Here is a 14,784-nt window from a genome sequence, read left to right as displayed (position 1 = left end):
TCATCAGATCTTTCTCACCTCTGGCTTCTTAAAGAGATAATGTTGGAGGTCCGCCAGCGTCTTCTCCCCTGGCGTTACATTTGATAACCCTTTTCTTAGGTGATTCCGAATCCGTAATATATGTTTTAAGAAAGGAAACCACGGCTAAGGTTACTTTTAAGTGACATCAAGCTGCTGCTCTGGTAAGGAATGCTATAAAAAGTCAAAATAATCTTTAAAAATGACCCAAAACTATACATTGATCCTAGAAGAGGTTTTTAAAGGATAACCATCAAATCAATTTTGCTATTCGAACTAGCAAAGGTCTTAGATTATCATGAAAAATGACACCAGCGTTGTAATAATCCCATGTAGCATTGCTGAGTTATCACATTATGAAGACACAGATTTGCCTAGCAGCGCATTAAGGGCGGAGCCATGCACTCGGTGCACTGACACGCCCCCTGCACTGTGGCTTCAAAGCTTGATTTCTCAGCACTGGTACATGGGATTATTACAAAACTGGTATCATATTAATTGTTGTGTTCAGACCTACACAGCCGTCCCAATATTGAAACTGTCCACCCTACAATAAGACTTGTTCCGTGGCTTGGCTTTTCTATATAGTGCCCATCCATAAAAATGTTAGACATCCACCCAGGCACAATAGTATAATTAGGTATATAAAATATATCTGACACAGTGAAATTAAGATACAGGGATATGCAAATGACTCGTGTTTTGCAACTGGACTAGAAAATTCAGACCTAGGTTTGAAGCCATTTATAGGATTCTTTCCAAAAACTAAAGTTCTCCCCAATCCATCTGATGTGGGATAACTTTCTGATTGCTAGAAGTCGTGCCTGCTGTGAACGGGGCCTGGGAACCCAAGAAAGAAGCCTGCGCAGAGTCCTAGCTGTAATCGAGCGATGGGCTCACACTAAGCCTCCCCTCCTCTATGGGACTGCTGGAAATAACCAAGGGCTCGTCTATTCTCAGCAGTCCCTTAGATAATGATTGGAGCTGAAGGTGAGTCTGTGCACCTCTGCTTCATTTAGGATGGGGCTATGCAGAGGGGATAACATCATATTTTGGGAATAACCCTTTATAGGGTGTAACGCTGTTAGCGTCGCTGCGTTTTCACCCTTCCTCCTTGCAGGGACAGTGACGCACTCACCGACACTCTGATTGGTTCCAGCTCCTGCGCAGTTCTCCTGGAAGCGCGTGCGCTCTACGCTTCTTAAAGAGGCAGCACACTTAATATGGAAGTGCCTCCAGCCTATGGCTGAGAGGCACGAGACGTAAGGCATCCTCCCCAGAGTATTAAGGTTCTCTGCATGTCACTTTGTATCCAGTGTTCATATCCCATCCAGTGTCTAACCTGTGAACCTGCACTCGACCTGTGACCTGCCTGTGTTCCTACACACCTGAACGTTTCCTGCCCATCTATCCTGGCCTGTCTTCGTACCTCTCCGTTCCTTTGGGGGCAGATCCTATTACCAGGGACTGCCCCGGAGTGGTACCTGGTGTGTACTGGCAACCAAGCCCAACCTCACCATTAGAGGCTCCGGTGAATAGCCGGTAGGCACTTGGGCACGCCCCTCCGGGGTATTCCATGGCACAGTGAGTCCCCACCTCGGTGTGTGACAAAGGGCCTGTCCATAATACCTTTCAGTTGGATTAGTAATGGTGTTTTTGCAAAAATTGGCAACACTGTAGCTCACAGAATGGTAGAGTTGGAAGGACTCTTCCAGAAATATGGACACTTTATTTTTGGTGCTAATCTTCTTGGTCTGTACTAAGGGGGCGTGGCTCACGGGATCCTCTGGGGCGTATCTTTAGGTCGCTTTGCATAATTATCACGTGAGCACTGCCCTCTTGGTAAAGACCATAAAAATTAGCAGTAAACTAAGAGGCCCATATCTTTTAGAATTGCATAATGGATTTAAAAGAAAAAAAAAAAACAGAATATTCAGGGGAGCAGCGAGAATTAAATAAAGGCAAAAATCGATGTTTCTTATTTGATTGCGCTAAAGTGCATTGAACTTGCTTTTTAAAAAAAATAAAACGTAATCAAAAAAAGTCAAACACATGCTCCGTCTACTGTGTGTGTGTATACTATACTATAATATATATATATATATATATCTATATATATATAAATAAAATATAGACCACTCCCACAAAGGATTGCACAGTTCTGATCTTTAATATGGCACCAAATGTACGAGACCTTGATTTTGGTTTGGTGACCCGGGCCTAGAGGAAAAATAAAAAAAATAAAAAGTAATCAGAAAAAAATCAAACATATGCTGTGCCTACTGTGTGTGTGTATATATATATATATATATATATATATATATATATATATATAATATAGACCACTCCCACAAAGAAATGTACAGCTCTGATCTTTAATATGGCACCAAATGTACGAGATCTTGGTTTGGTGACTCCGGTCCTAGAAACGCTGCCTTCTCCACCTGTCGTACAGCTTCATGCCAATGTAGGGGGCTGTCTTGTATGAGAGTCTGGGGTCTCCACTCCTCTCAGGAGTCTCCGGCACAGTAGAGGCCTCTGGGTTACAGACTTGTCGTCCTTCCATAACGTTCCCGCTAAAGACGTACTGTGGTTAATTAGCTTAAAGCACTGCACTCCGCCAGCTTATTTACAACACAGATAAAATGTCTGCCTCTTCAATTGACCCTGACTAACAACGTTCAGAGCGGTGCGGGGCCATAAATGCAAACATCCCGTAGTTTACATAAAGATGGCGTGGTTTATGTGTCTATTACACAAGGTTCAGAGCTTGGGGGTATTTTAGTATTTTGGAATGAACTTTTAATAAAATCAGCTTTTTATGCTGCGCTCTTGAAAAGCTTACCGCCTGTGAAATGCTGCATGCGCCTTTTTTTTTTTTCATCTCAGCCACAAATTTACTCTTGCCAAAAATAAAAGATTAAAACTCATGTTTCCGAGCGTCTTAAAATGATGTCACTTGTAGGTGATTTATAAGGAATGAGCCAAGTGTCAAAAAAAAAAAAATAGGCTCCAAGAATGTGACGTGATACAAGCAGCGGCAAAGTCAGGGTTAATTCTCACTTCTTGGCGTTTTAAAAATTCTGATAAAACCTTGCACTGAATTCTCCACCTTTTTGATTCCTGTTGTAGAGAGGAACAGAGCCGTTGAAGTTCGGGCTTTGTCACAAGTGATAGTCATGTGGTTTCTGGCCATAGAAGGTCACAGCGTTTGGCTGTGGAGAATGCTCCCTGCCTTTCCATTGTTCCTGCTGTCAGTATTCATTGGTATAGGGAGCTTTCTTGCTGGATTCATCTCTTCCCCTTTTGGATCCAACAGGAGCTCAACTTCCACCCAGCTGCTGATCATCAGTATTCTCTCGGTGCTTAAATACTCCCATCTTCCTTAGACTGATGCTGGTGATATTATTCAGTTCTTTCTAGCTCTGGTTGCGAGCAGGTGGCTTGCTCTCATCTGTAGTATCATTGCTGAAGCTTTACTGAACTCCTGCTTTAGTCATCTGTGGATAATTAGTTCATGCTTTTCCCCCCGTGTGTCCTCCTTGTGTCTTCTATAGTGTTTAGTGGGGTTGTTTAATAGCTCATACCATCCGTTCCCTATTTAGGGTCCAGGACTAGGGATACCTAGGGTCAGGTATCCTGCTTGGTGCATAGGTGCAGAACATATCTTGGATGGCGAGGGATCCCAGGAACCAGCAGTAGGTTTGGTCAGGGGGTCACCATCTCCCCCGTCTCTAGACACATGGGCCCTTTCCCTTCTCTTGCCGCTTGCTTGGTACTTCCTTGTACCTAGCGTGACACTTTAGATAAAGTTCGGTTTAGGACCCAGAATTGACCTGAACCTCATTGGAAGTCACTAATTGGGCAATTCGGCTTTCCGTCCACATACAGCCAGCCATAAACAGAGCACTTCCAGGGGAGGGAGGACAGTGGTTGTTTTTTTATATTTTTTGGTGGATGCACACTACATCCGATCTCGTTACCCCCAATGCGAGCCGATCAAACACTGCAAGCGGCTTGCACACTGGGCTGAGCACCGAGCTTACCCGAGCACAGCCATGCTCGATCGAGTGATCAGCATACGTAAAGCACCTGACACTGATTTTTTTGTCAAGACCGTACATACAACGAACTTTACTGTTTAGATTTGCTCATCTCCATCTCTAATTTTTTCATTTTTCATTCTATCGGGCGGTTCGCATTTTCTTCTAAAACATCAATGCAAAATAAAACAATTGCACACGGTCGTGCAACTGTGCGAGCGAGGAGCTGGCTGTCAGACACAGCCCAACTCCCCATAGAAAAGGTATTATTTATATTATTTTTCACTAAGTGGCAGGATTTCTTTCTAATTATTGATAGATTTCAGCTGGTGTCAGAACTTTTCATGACTTTTTGCACCTCTCTTTCTTCATGTGTTCAATACTTTTTTTCCCTGTGTCATTTCTCATTACTACACTTATCTTATGTTATGGACATCAATGGTTTGAATTCTTTCCCTGTGTGAGTTGGATGGGTTGTTACCGACATCTGGTGAGAAATTCATGTCAAAAGCACTTTTAAAAATCTATTTACTTAGAAAATTGGTGACGTGTTCAATACTTATCTCATCCGCTGTATACGGTACATAATAAGTAATAAATAAATAAAAGTGGATAAAGAGCCGCTAACTAGCCCCTCCCCTTTGAAATTAACCCCTTCACGACCATGCACGGATCTTTCCGTCATGGATCGTGTCCCGGTAAGCCCCGCCCCCTGCCACGGGCAGGCGGCGTGGATCGGCACACATATCAGATGTTTTCAACAGCTGACATGTGTGCCTACATGTTCCGAGTGGAATCGCATTCCACCCGGAACATTAACCCCTTAGATCTCGCTGCCAAAGTCTGGCAGCGAGATCTATATGTGCGCGGCCATGTTTTCTACTTACCGCCGCCCCCTCCGGACGTCACGTGAGTGATCACGTGACGTTCGGTGGTTGCCATCGTAGCACAGGGTCATGTGATGACGCCTGGTGCTACGAAGTTTCACTTTCATTCTTCCTCGGCACGGAGCAGAGGAAAAAAGAAAGTGACTATTTCTGCTGTTTACAGCGGTATAGCTGTGATCAGCAGATAGCGATCAGCAATCGGATTGCTGATCGCTATAGCCCCCTAGGGGGACTAGTAAAATAAAATAAAAAAAGTAAAAAAAAAAGTTTTAAAAAATGAATAAAAAAACAAAAAACCTAAAAGTTCAAATCACCCCCTTTTCCCCCCATTGAAAATTAAAGGGTTAAAAAATAAATAAATATACACATATTTGGTATCGCCGCGTTCAGAAATGCCCGATCTATCAAAATATAAAATCAATTAATCTGATTGGTAAACGGCGTAGTGGCAAAAAAATTCCAAACGCCAAAATTACGTTTTTTGGTCGCCGCAAATTTTACGCAAAATGCAATAACAGGCTATCAAAACGTAGCATCTGCGCAAAAATGCTACCATTAGAAACATCAGCTCGAGACGCAAAAAATAAGCCGTCACTGAGCCATAGATCCCAAAAAATAAGAACGCTACGTGTTTCGGAAAATGGCGCAAAACGTGCGCCACTTTTATTGGACAAACTTGTGAATTTTTTTTAACCCCTTAGATACAAGTAAATCTATACATGTTTGGTGTCTACAAACTCGCACCGACCTCAGGCATCATACCCACACATCAGTTTTACCATATAGTGAACACCGTGAATAAAACATCCCAAAAACTATTGTGCCATCACACTTTTTTTGCAATTTTTCCACACTTGGAATTTTTTTACTGCTTTCCAGTACACCATGGTAAAACTTATGGTTTCATTTAAAAGTACAACTTGTCCCGCAAAAAACAAGCCCTCATATGGCAAGATTGACGGAAAAATAAAAAAGTTACGGCTCTCGGAAGAAGGGGAGCAAAAAACAAAAACGCAAAAACGGAAAGTGCCCCGGGGCTGAAGGGGTTAAAATTGACTTATATAAAAAATAATTGCTACAGAAAGCGTAACAGTGGTCCGTTGTGGCCATAAAGAAAAAAAAAATCGTAAAACAGATGTTTCCTTTATTTTCCCCACCAATTTTGGCAAAAAAGGAGTATGAAAATAACCTAAAAATTGAGCCCCATGTATCGCAAAAAAATGCAATAATTTAAAAAAAAATGTTACATGTATGAAAACACCCAAAAGTGTTCCTGATTTAGGAACGGCGCTAAATTGACTGGTTCTGAATTGGTTAAAGAGGACCAGCCACCAGGATTTTTCTATATAAACTAAAGCCAGTGCTATACTGGCGCTATCATGCTGAGTCTATAAAGACCTTTAGTTGTGAGATCGGATGTATACTTTCTGAAATACAGGCAACTAAAATTTGGGAAATGCACGGTTATTTGATTGATAGGTGCTACAGAATATCTAATAGGTGAGTCAGGTTTTGCTAGTTATTCCCACCCCTGTCTGCTGCCTGTCCTTCCTTCCCCCTGTCTTTCCTACCATCTGTCTTTCCTCCCCCTGTCCTTCCTCCCCCTGTCCTTCCTCCCCCTGTCCTTCCTCCCCCTGTCCTTCCTCCCCCTGTCTTTCCTCCCCCTGTCTTTCCTCCCCCTGTCTTTCCTCCCCCTGTCTTTCCTCCCCCTGTCTTTCCTCCCCCTGTCTTTCCTCCCCCTGTCTTTCCTCCCCCTGTCTTTCCTCCCCCTGTCTTTCCTCCCCCTGTCTTTCCTCCCCCTGTCTTTCCTCCCCCTGTCCTTCCTTCCCCCTGTCTTTCCTACCATCTGTCTTTCCTCCCCCTGTCCTTCCTCCCCCTGTCCTTCCTCCCCCTGTCTTTCCTCCCCCTGTCTTTCCTCCCCCTGTCTTTCCTCCCCCTGTCTTTCCTCCCCCTGTCTTTCCTCCCCCTGTCTTTCCTCCCCCTGTCTTTCCTCCCCCTGTCTTTCCTCCCCCTGTCTTTCCTCCCCCTGTCTTTCCTTCCTCTGTCCTTCCTCCCCCTGTAACAACAGAAACAGAGGGAGGAAGGACAGGCAGACAGGGGTGGGAATAACGAGCAAAACCTGTTCCACCTATTAGATATTCTGCAGCACGTATCAATCAAATAACAGTGCATTTCACAAACTTTACTTGCCTGTATTTCAGAAACTATACCCCCGATCTCACAACTAAAGGTATGTATAGAATCGGCATTATAGCGCCAGTATAGCACTGGCTTTAGTTTATATACGAAAATCCTGGTGGCTGGTCCTCTTTAAACAACCATATGACAAGAAGCTTTGTCGGAGGGACTTCTGGAGTCATAAGGTGACCCGTTCCATAAGGACATCCCCCCCAGTCACTTCTGTTAAGAGATGCAATTGGCAACTAAATTGGAGGTACTCTTTATCCACTGACCCCCAATAACAGTGCTAGAACCAGATATCAGCCATATTCTACATAGTTACATAGTTACATAGTTACTAAGGTTGAAAAAAGCCCTAGGTCCATCTATTTCAACCTTCCTCCACCAGTTCTACATTTAGTCACAAAGTCACTTATAACCATCAATGTTGTGTGTATTGAGGAAATCATCCGCCCTGATATAAAGCTGTTATAGTATCTGCCATTACTACCTCTTGTGGTCGCATTCCACAGTCTGACTGCTCTAACTGTAAAGAACCCTTTCCTATTTAGGTGTCGGAATCGCTTTTCTTCCACTCGCGGTGAGTGCCCCCTGGTCCTTAGTACTGTCTTTGGAAGAAATAAGTCATGTGCCAGTCCTTTATATTGACCACACATGTATTTATACATAGAAATGAGATCTCCTCTGAGATGTCTTTTTTCTAAGCTAAACATATCTAACTTTTTCAACCTGTCATCATACGGGCGGCCTCCATTCCTCATCATACGGGCGGCCTCCATTGCTCATCATACGGGCGGCCTCCATTCCTCATCATACGGGCGGCCTCCATTCCTCATCATACGGGCGGCCTCCATTCCTCATCATACGGGCGGCCTCCATTACTCATCATACGGGCGGCCTCCATTACTCATCATACGGGCGGCCTCCATTACTCATCATACGGGCGGCCTCCATTCCTCATCATACGGGCGGCCTTCATTCCTTGTAGTAGTTTAGTTGCCGCCTTTGAACTGACTCTAACTTCTGAATGTCCTTTTTAAAATGTGGAGCCCAAAACTGGACCCCATATTCCAGATGTGGCCGTACAAGTGATTTATAGAGGGGTAACAATACGTTGGGATCACGGGATCTAATCTCTCTTTTTATACACCCTAGAATCTTGTTTGCTTTTGCAGCTGCTGCCTGACATTGAGTGCTGCTGCTCAGCTTATTTGTAATGAGAGTACATGAATCATAAAGATATAGAAAAAAGCAACAATAGCGAAAAAAAAAAAAAGCAAACCTCAAATCCCTTGATGAACGCACAGAACAGAGAGGGGAGGAGGTAACGACTTTCATGTTCACTAAGACAAAACCCGTCCCGTCTCAGATGTTGATTAGATGGGCTTTTGTGCCGGTGATGTTTTCCGAGCTTCACAGGTAAACACAAAAACCTCGTATTAATCGCTGTTTGATCATTCTGAGATCTCAGACATCTTCGTAGACAGGTAAAAATCCAAACATTTGCTATCAAATTTATTATTTTTTTTACTCTTTATTTTTTTTTTATGACTATTCACCGTCCAACCAAAACCGCAACGGGATATTGGGTAGTTCTTGAAACGGGTGCGTTGATATCGAGTAGGTGCTGGGAGATTGGTGGACAACAGGCAAACCTTGACCACTCCTGGTTCGCCCTTTTCTATCCGCGTTCTCTACAGCAGGGGTCCCCCAACTCCAGTTTTTCGTAGTATTTCCTTAGTATTGCACAGGCGAGGATTCCAACAGCTGTGCAATGCTAAGGAAATCCTGAAAACCTGCACTGTTGGTGGGCCGTGAAGACTGGAGTTGGGGAACACTGCTCTGCAGGACTAGTTGAATTGTGATCAGATCTGTTGTAAATTGTTAATCGCCTGTGCACCTCCGAGGACCTTCACTGATAAGGGATGAAGAAAATATGGTCCTGGGATTAAGTACTGGCTTTATTGGCCACTACTTTGTAGACACCTTTATTAGGACCCACATATGGCTCTCAGTGATAAGAGAAGTAGTTTTAGATTATCTTCCCACAAGGTTTTCTAGTTAGGGCATTGCCATGAAGCTCCACAATGTTTAGGTTAAACGTGCACAGACTGTACAATTCATCCAAGCCTGCCATCACTCTTGAAGAACAATGTGGTGGGTGTGGGTTAGGCAGTGGCTTTATTCACCATCTTTGTGCCAAGACCTTTATTAGAACCCACATGGGGTTCTTAGTGTTAATAGAAAAGTAGTTTTAGGGTTCCTTCCCACCAGGTTTTCCAGTTAGGGCATTGCCATGAAGCTCCACAATTTTTAGGTTAAACATGCACAGACAAGTACAATTCATCCAAGACTGCCATCACTCTTGAAGCTGCAATGTGGTGGAAGGGGTGTGGGTCTCGGAACGGTGCTGAGATAGGCAGTGGCTTTATTTACCACCATTGTGCCAAGACTATCATTAGGACCCACCCGTGGTTCTTAGTGTTAATAGAAAAGTAGTTTTAGGGTTCCTTCCCACAAGGTTTTCCAGTTAGGGCATTGACATTGACATGAAGCTCCACAATTTTTAGGTTAAACATGCACAGACAAGTACAATTCATCCAAGACTGCCATCACTCTTCAAGCTGCAATGTGGTAGGAGTGTGGGTTTCGGAACAGTGCAGATAACCGGTTGCCGATCTTTATCCAAATGTTGCACCAACAGCCAGTTATTTGCTCCATTCCATAGCGGTCTACACCCCTTCCAGCACTTTGAAGCTTCACACATTTCCCATTAAGGTCTGGCACACCCAACTTGAGGATTCAGTGCACCGGCAGTGTTTCCATCCGGCTCTCCGCACCTTTCATGCCTTCATTAGAGTTGTGCTCCCAACACAACCTCCTACGTGGAGCCTTTTTATTACGTTTTCCGGACGTAGTTCCCCCATAAGTGCCTTTTGGTCAGGCCCACATACTTTTTGAATTTCATTATTTCCAGGGCTTCTTTACTCTTGACTCACTACGTTTTTATGATGGTGCTGTAGTTTTGAATCCTAGCATATTATTAGCTGAGGAATGGGAAATATAATAATTGTATCCTTTTTTTTTTTTCAGGTTGAAGCAATTCTTATAAACATTTTCGGAGGAATAGTCAACTGTGCCATCATCGCCAATGGAATAACCAAGGCGTGCCGAGAGCTGGAGCTCAAAGTGCCTCTGGTGGTCCGACTAGAAGGTAATATCCGAGTATATTCTCTTCGGTTGGAATATCTCCGCATTATTTTTATTTATTTTTTCCTAAGCTGTTCTTGAAAATTTCTTTTTTTTTTTCCTTTTAAGAGCTGAAATATTTTTTTTTAGATAGACAAAATTGTGTTCCAGAACTTTAATACTATTCCCTTGTGTCTATAGTGTCTCTTGGAGTCAGATGATTTTGATGGGCCCGCCATAAAACATGAAAGTGGGACTGCGACCCCATCAATAACTAGAACAATGTTTTGGACTTGGTACCGCTCTTCTAGTTATGGGTAGGAGTCCCAGTGATCAGGTTGTGGACTTAGTACCACTATTCTAGTTATGGGTAGGAGTCCCAGTGATCAGGTTGTGGACTTAGTACCACTCTGCTAGTTATGGGTAGGAGTCCCAGTGATCAGGTTGTGGACTTAGTACCGCTATTCTACTTATTGGTAGGAGTCCCAGTGATCAGGTTGTGGACTTAGTACCACTATTCTAGTTATGGGTAGGAGTCCCAGTGATCAGGTTGTGGACTTAGTACCACTATTCTAGTTATGGGTAGGAGTCCCAGTGATCAGTTGTGGACTTAGTACCACTATTCTAGTTATGGGTAGGAGTCCCAGTGATCAGGTTGTGGACTTAGTACCACTATTCTAGTTATGGGTAGGAGTCCCAGTGATCAGGTTGTGGACTTAGTACCACTATTCTAGTTATGGGTAGGAGTCCCAGTGATCAGGTTGTGGACTTAGTACCACTATTCTAGTTATGGGTAGGAGTCCCAGTGATCAGGTTGTGGACTTAGTACCACTCTGCTAGTTATGGGTAGGAGTCCCAGTGATCAGGTTGTGGACTTAGTACCACTCTGCTAGTTATGGGTAGGAGTCCCAGTGATCAGGTTGTGGACTTAGTACCGCTATTCTACTTATTGGTAGGAGTCCCAGTGATCAGGTTGTGGACTTAGTACCACTATTCTAGTTATGGGTAGGAGTCCCAGTGATCAGGTTGTGGACTTAGTACCACTATTCTAGTTATGGGTAGGAGTCCCAGTGATCAGGTTGTGGACTTAGTACCACTATTCTAGTTATGGGTAGGAGTCCCAGTGATCAGGTTGTGGACTTAGTACCACTATTCTAGTTATGGGTAGGAGTCCCAGTGATCAGGTTGTGGACTTAGTACCACTATTCTAGTTATGGGTAGGAGTCCCAGTGATCAGGTTGTGGACTTAGTACCGCTATTCTACTTATTGGTAGGAGTCCCAGTGATCAGGTTGTGGACTTAGTACCGCTATTCTAGTCCTGGTAGGAGTCCCAGTGATCAGGTTGTGGACTTAGTACCGCTATTCTAGTCCTGGTAGGAGTCCCAGTGATCAGGTTGTGGACTTAGTACCGCTATTCTAGTCCTGGTAGGAGTCCCAGTGATCAGGTTGTGGACTTAGTACCACTATTCTAGTTATGGGCATGAGTCCCAGTGATCAGGTTGTGGACTTAGTACTGCTTTTTTAGTTTTGGGTAGGATTCCCATTGATCAGGCATTTAAAGGGTCATAGCTAAAAAGTTAAAGGGAACCTGTCACCACTTTTTTGGCCTATAAGCTGCGGCCACCACCACCGTTCTCTTATATACAGCATTCTAACATGCTGTATATAAGAGCCCAGGCCGGGGATATAATATAAAAAACACTTTTGTAATACTCGCGCGGTTGACCAGATGGGCGTCTCCGATGCCGGCGCCTCCTCTTTCGGCCATCTTCGTCCTCTTTCTGAAGCCTGGGTGCATGAAGAGGCTACATCATATACACTCGCCGGTCCTGCGCAGGCGCAGTACAATACTTTGATCTGCCCTGCTAAGGACCTGAATGCCGGCGAGTGTGGATGACGCCGGAAGCGTCATGCACCGCGGCTAGAGAGGAAGGAGAACAAAGATGGCCAAAAGAGGCGGCATCGGAGAACGGAGATGCCCATCTGGCCAACCGAGCGACCGTTAGGTAAGTATTATAAAGGGATTTTTATGTTCTCACAGTGGCCTGGGCTCTTATATACAGCATGTTAGAATACTGTATATAAGAGCCCAGTGGTGGTGGCCGCAGCCTATAGGCCAAAGAAGTGGTGACCGGTTCCCTTTAAGTTATCTTCTATCCTGCATGGAGGGATGGGGCACATGTTCAGCTTCTGTTTAATTTTTTTAGAAATATTTTTTAGGTTGTTAAGGTTTTTTGTTGTTTTCCACCACCTGTCAATTGCACCTCAAAAACCGGCCACACGGGCGTTTTGCTCTTACAGTAATGTCATTCAATGTGTCCCCGTTACCGCAGAGAGGATTGTGTCCTTCTTTTCAACATCCCGAAGGCGAATGTGTGTCTACATTTCATACGTTTCTACCTTTTTGTAGTGAGATATAAAAGAGAAAGCGAGAGAAAGAGAAATTGAGCTCCGCAGCTTATCGAGGCTCAGCTAAACATTAGCAATTTTTGCCCGTAAACGCCATGTTTAAGAACACCGCTAATTTGCTGTCGTCGAGATATCAAAATATGTCAGAAAAACAGAGCGCGCAATTATTCCTCAAAAGCTTTCTTGTGAAATTCTTTTAAGTGTACGAGCGAGATGAAAGCGAATCTCCGGTGCGTCTGTACACTAATCACTACAAGTGTCTTCATAAATATACGGTTATGACGAATTTCATCAATCCATCATCGGGAGGCCCACATGACAAAGATGAAAATGAGGGACCCTTTAGGAATTGCTCGACACCAACACACTCCTAACCTACATGGCAGAAGGTCCTTGTGCTTCTTGTCCGTGTCCTCCACTTCTTGGTTTGCAAACATTGCAGTCCCTTAGCAGATTACATACCAGTCTTAATTCTCTTGGGCCTGGAGGTCACTAGAGCATCACAAAAGCCGCTGGATCCTCTTCCATCCTCCATAACGACATCACGGAGCTGGTGGATGTTGGAGACCTTGCGCTCCACCAGCTTTCTTTTGAAGAGGCCCCACAGATACTCCATAGGGTTTAGGTCTGGAGACACTCGGCTGGTCCAGCACCTTTACCCTCAGGTTTTTTACCGAGGCAGTGGTCATCTTGGAGGTGACCATGCTCTGCTTCAGCATGTCACAGGACATGTTGGCATTCACAGTTCCTTCAATGAACTGTAGCCCCCCATAGCCGGCAGCACTCATACAGCAGCAAACAATGACCCTCCCACCACCATGCCTGACTGCAGGCAGGACACAATTGTCTTTGTCTTCCTCACCTTGTTGCCGCCACGCTTGACATTATGCGAACCAAATAAGTTCATCCTTGTCTCATCAAACCACAAGACGGTTCCAGTAATTCATAGCCTTAGGCTGTTTGTGGGCTTTCTTTTGCATGATCTTTAGAAGAGGCTTCCTTCTGGGATGACCGCCATGCAGAGCAATGTGATGCAGTGAACACTGACAGGCTGACCCCCACCTCTGTAACGTCTACAGTGTGCTGTGTATGGTCTGAGCACTGTCAGGCCGACCCCCCCCCACCCCACCTCTGTAACCTCTGCACTGTGCGGCATATGGTCTGAGCACTGACAGGTGGACCCCCCACCCCTAGAACGTGTGCAGTGTATGGTCTGAGCACTAACAGGCGGACCCCCCCCCACCCCTGTAACCTCTGCATTGTGCAGTGTACGGTCTGAGCACTGACAGGCGGACCCCCCCACCCCTGTAACCTCTGCAGTGTATGGTCTAAGCACTGACAGGCGGACCCCCCACCCCTGTAACCTCTGCAGTGTGAAGCGTATGGTCTAAGCACTGACAGGTGGACCCCCCCACCCCTGTAACCTCTGCAGCAATGCTGGCAGCACTCATACATCTATACTGAAAAGACGACCTCTGGATATGACGCTGAGCATGTGAACTCAGCTTCTGTGGTCAACCATGGTGAGGCCTGTTCTACGTGGAACCTGTCTTGTTATACTGCTGTATGGTCTTGGCCACCGTGCTGCAGCTCAGTGTCAGGGTGTTGGCAAGTATCTTATATCCTCGGACCCCACTGTTCAATAAATTATCAGCTGTCATGTAGATATGTATAAAGTGCTTTTAGTGGACAATCCCTTTAAATCCTTCCCTCTCCTTTGTTAGTCTAGATCCGGCACTGAATCCATGACTAAAGTGTTTGTGATGAGCAGAGCTCTCCACTAAGTATTGATCTACCTTATTCCAGTCCTGTTTGTTTTCTTGCTCCCTGGTTGTTACTGGTATTAGATATGAAAAGTAAAAAAATATATCAGGATGGATGTCTCTAAAATGAGCGGCGACCACAATGTTATAGTTGTTGATGCGCACGCTGTCTGCACCAGGAACTGCTAATTCACAATGACAAGTGCAGCATAAGCAGTGCTGATGGCAGGCAAAAGTTTAGCCGAATATTCCAAAAGTGCACGAATAACTCGGATTCTTGCCGACGATGCAAA

General features: G+C 44.6%; 1 protein-coding gene across 1 annotated transcript in view; it reads left to right on the top strand.

The window, feature by feature from the left end:
- Positions 1–14,784, top strand: part of SUCLG2 (succinate-CoA ligase GDP-forming subunit beta) — a 271,295-nt gene that overhangs the window by 233,891 nt on the left and 22,620 nt on the right. The window contains exon 10 of the mRNA XM_075320699.1: positions 10,223–10,343. Coding sequence (XP_075176814.1) covers positions 10,223–10,343 — 121 coding nt within the window. The remainder of the gene's footprint in view (positions 1–10,222; positions 10,344–14,784) is intronic.

Source organism: Anomaloglossus baeobatrachus, chromosome 8, assembly GCF_048569485.1.
Source record: "Anomaloglossus baeobatrachus isolate aAnoBae1 chromosome 8, aAnoBae1.hap1, whole genome shotgun sequence".
Taxonomy (NCBI): Eukaryota; Metazoa; Chordata; class Amphibia; order Anura; family Aromobatidae; genus Anomaloglossus; species Anomaloglossus baeobatrachus.
This window is presented reverse-complemented; position numbering and strand designations above follow the sequence as displayed.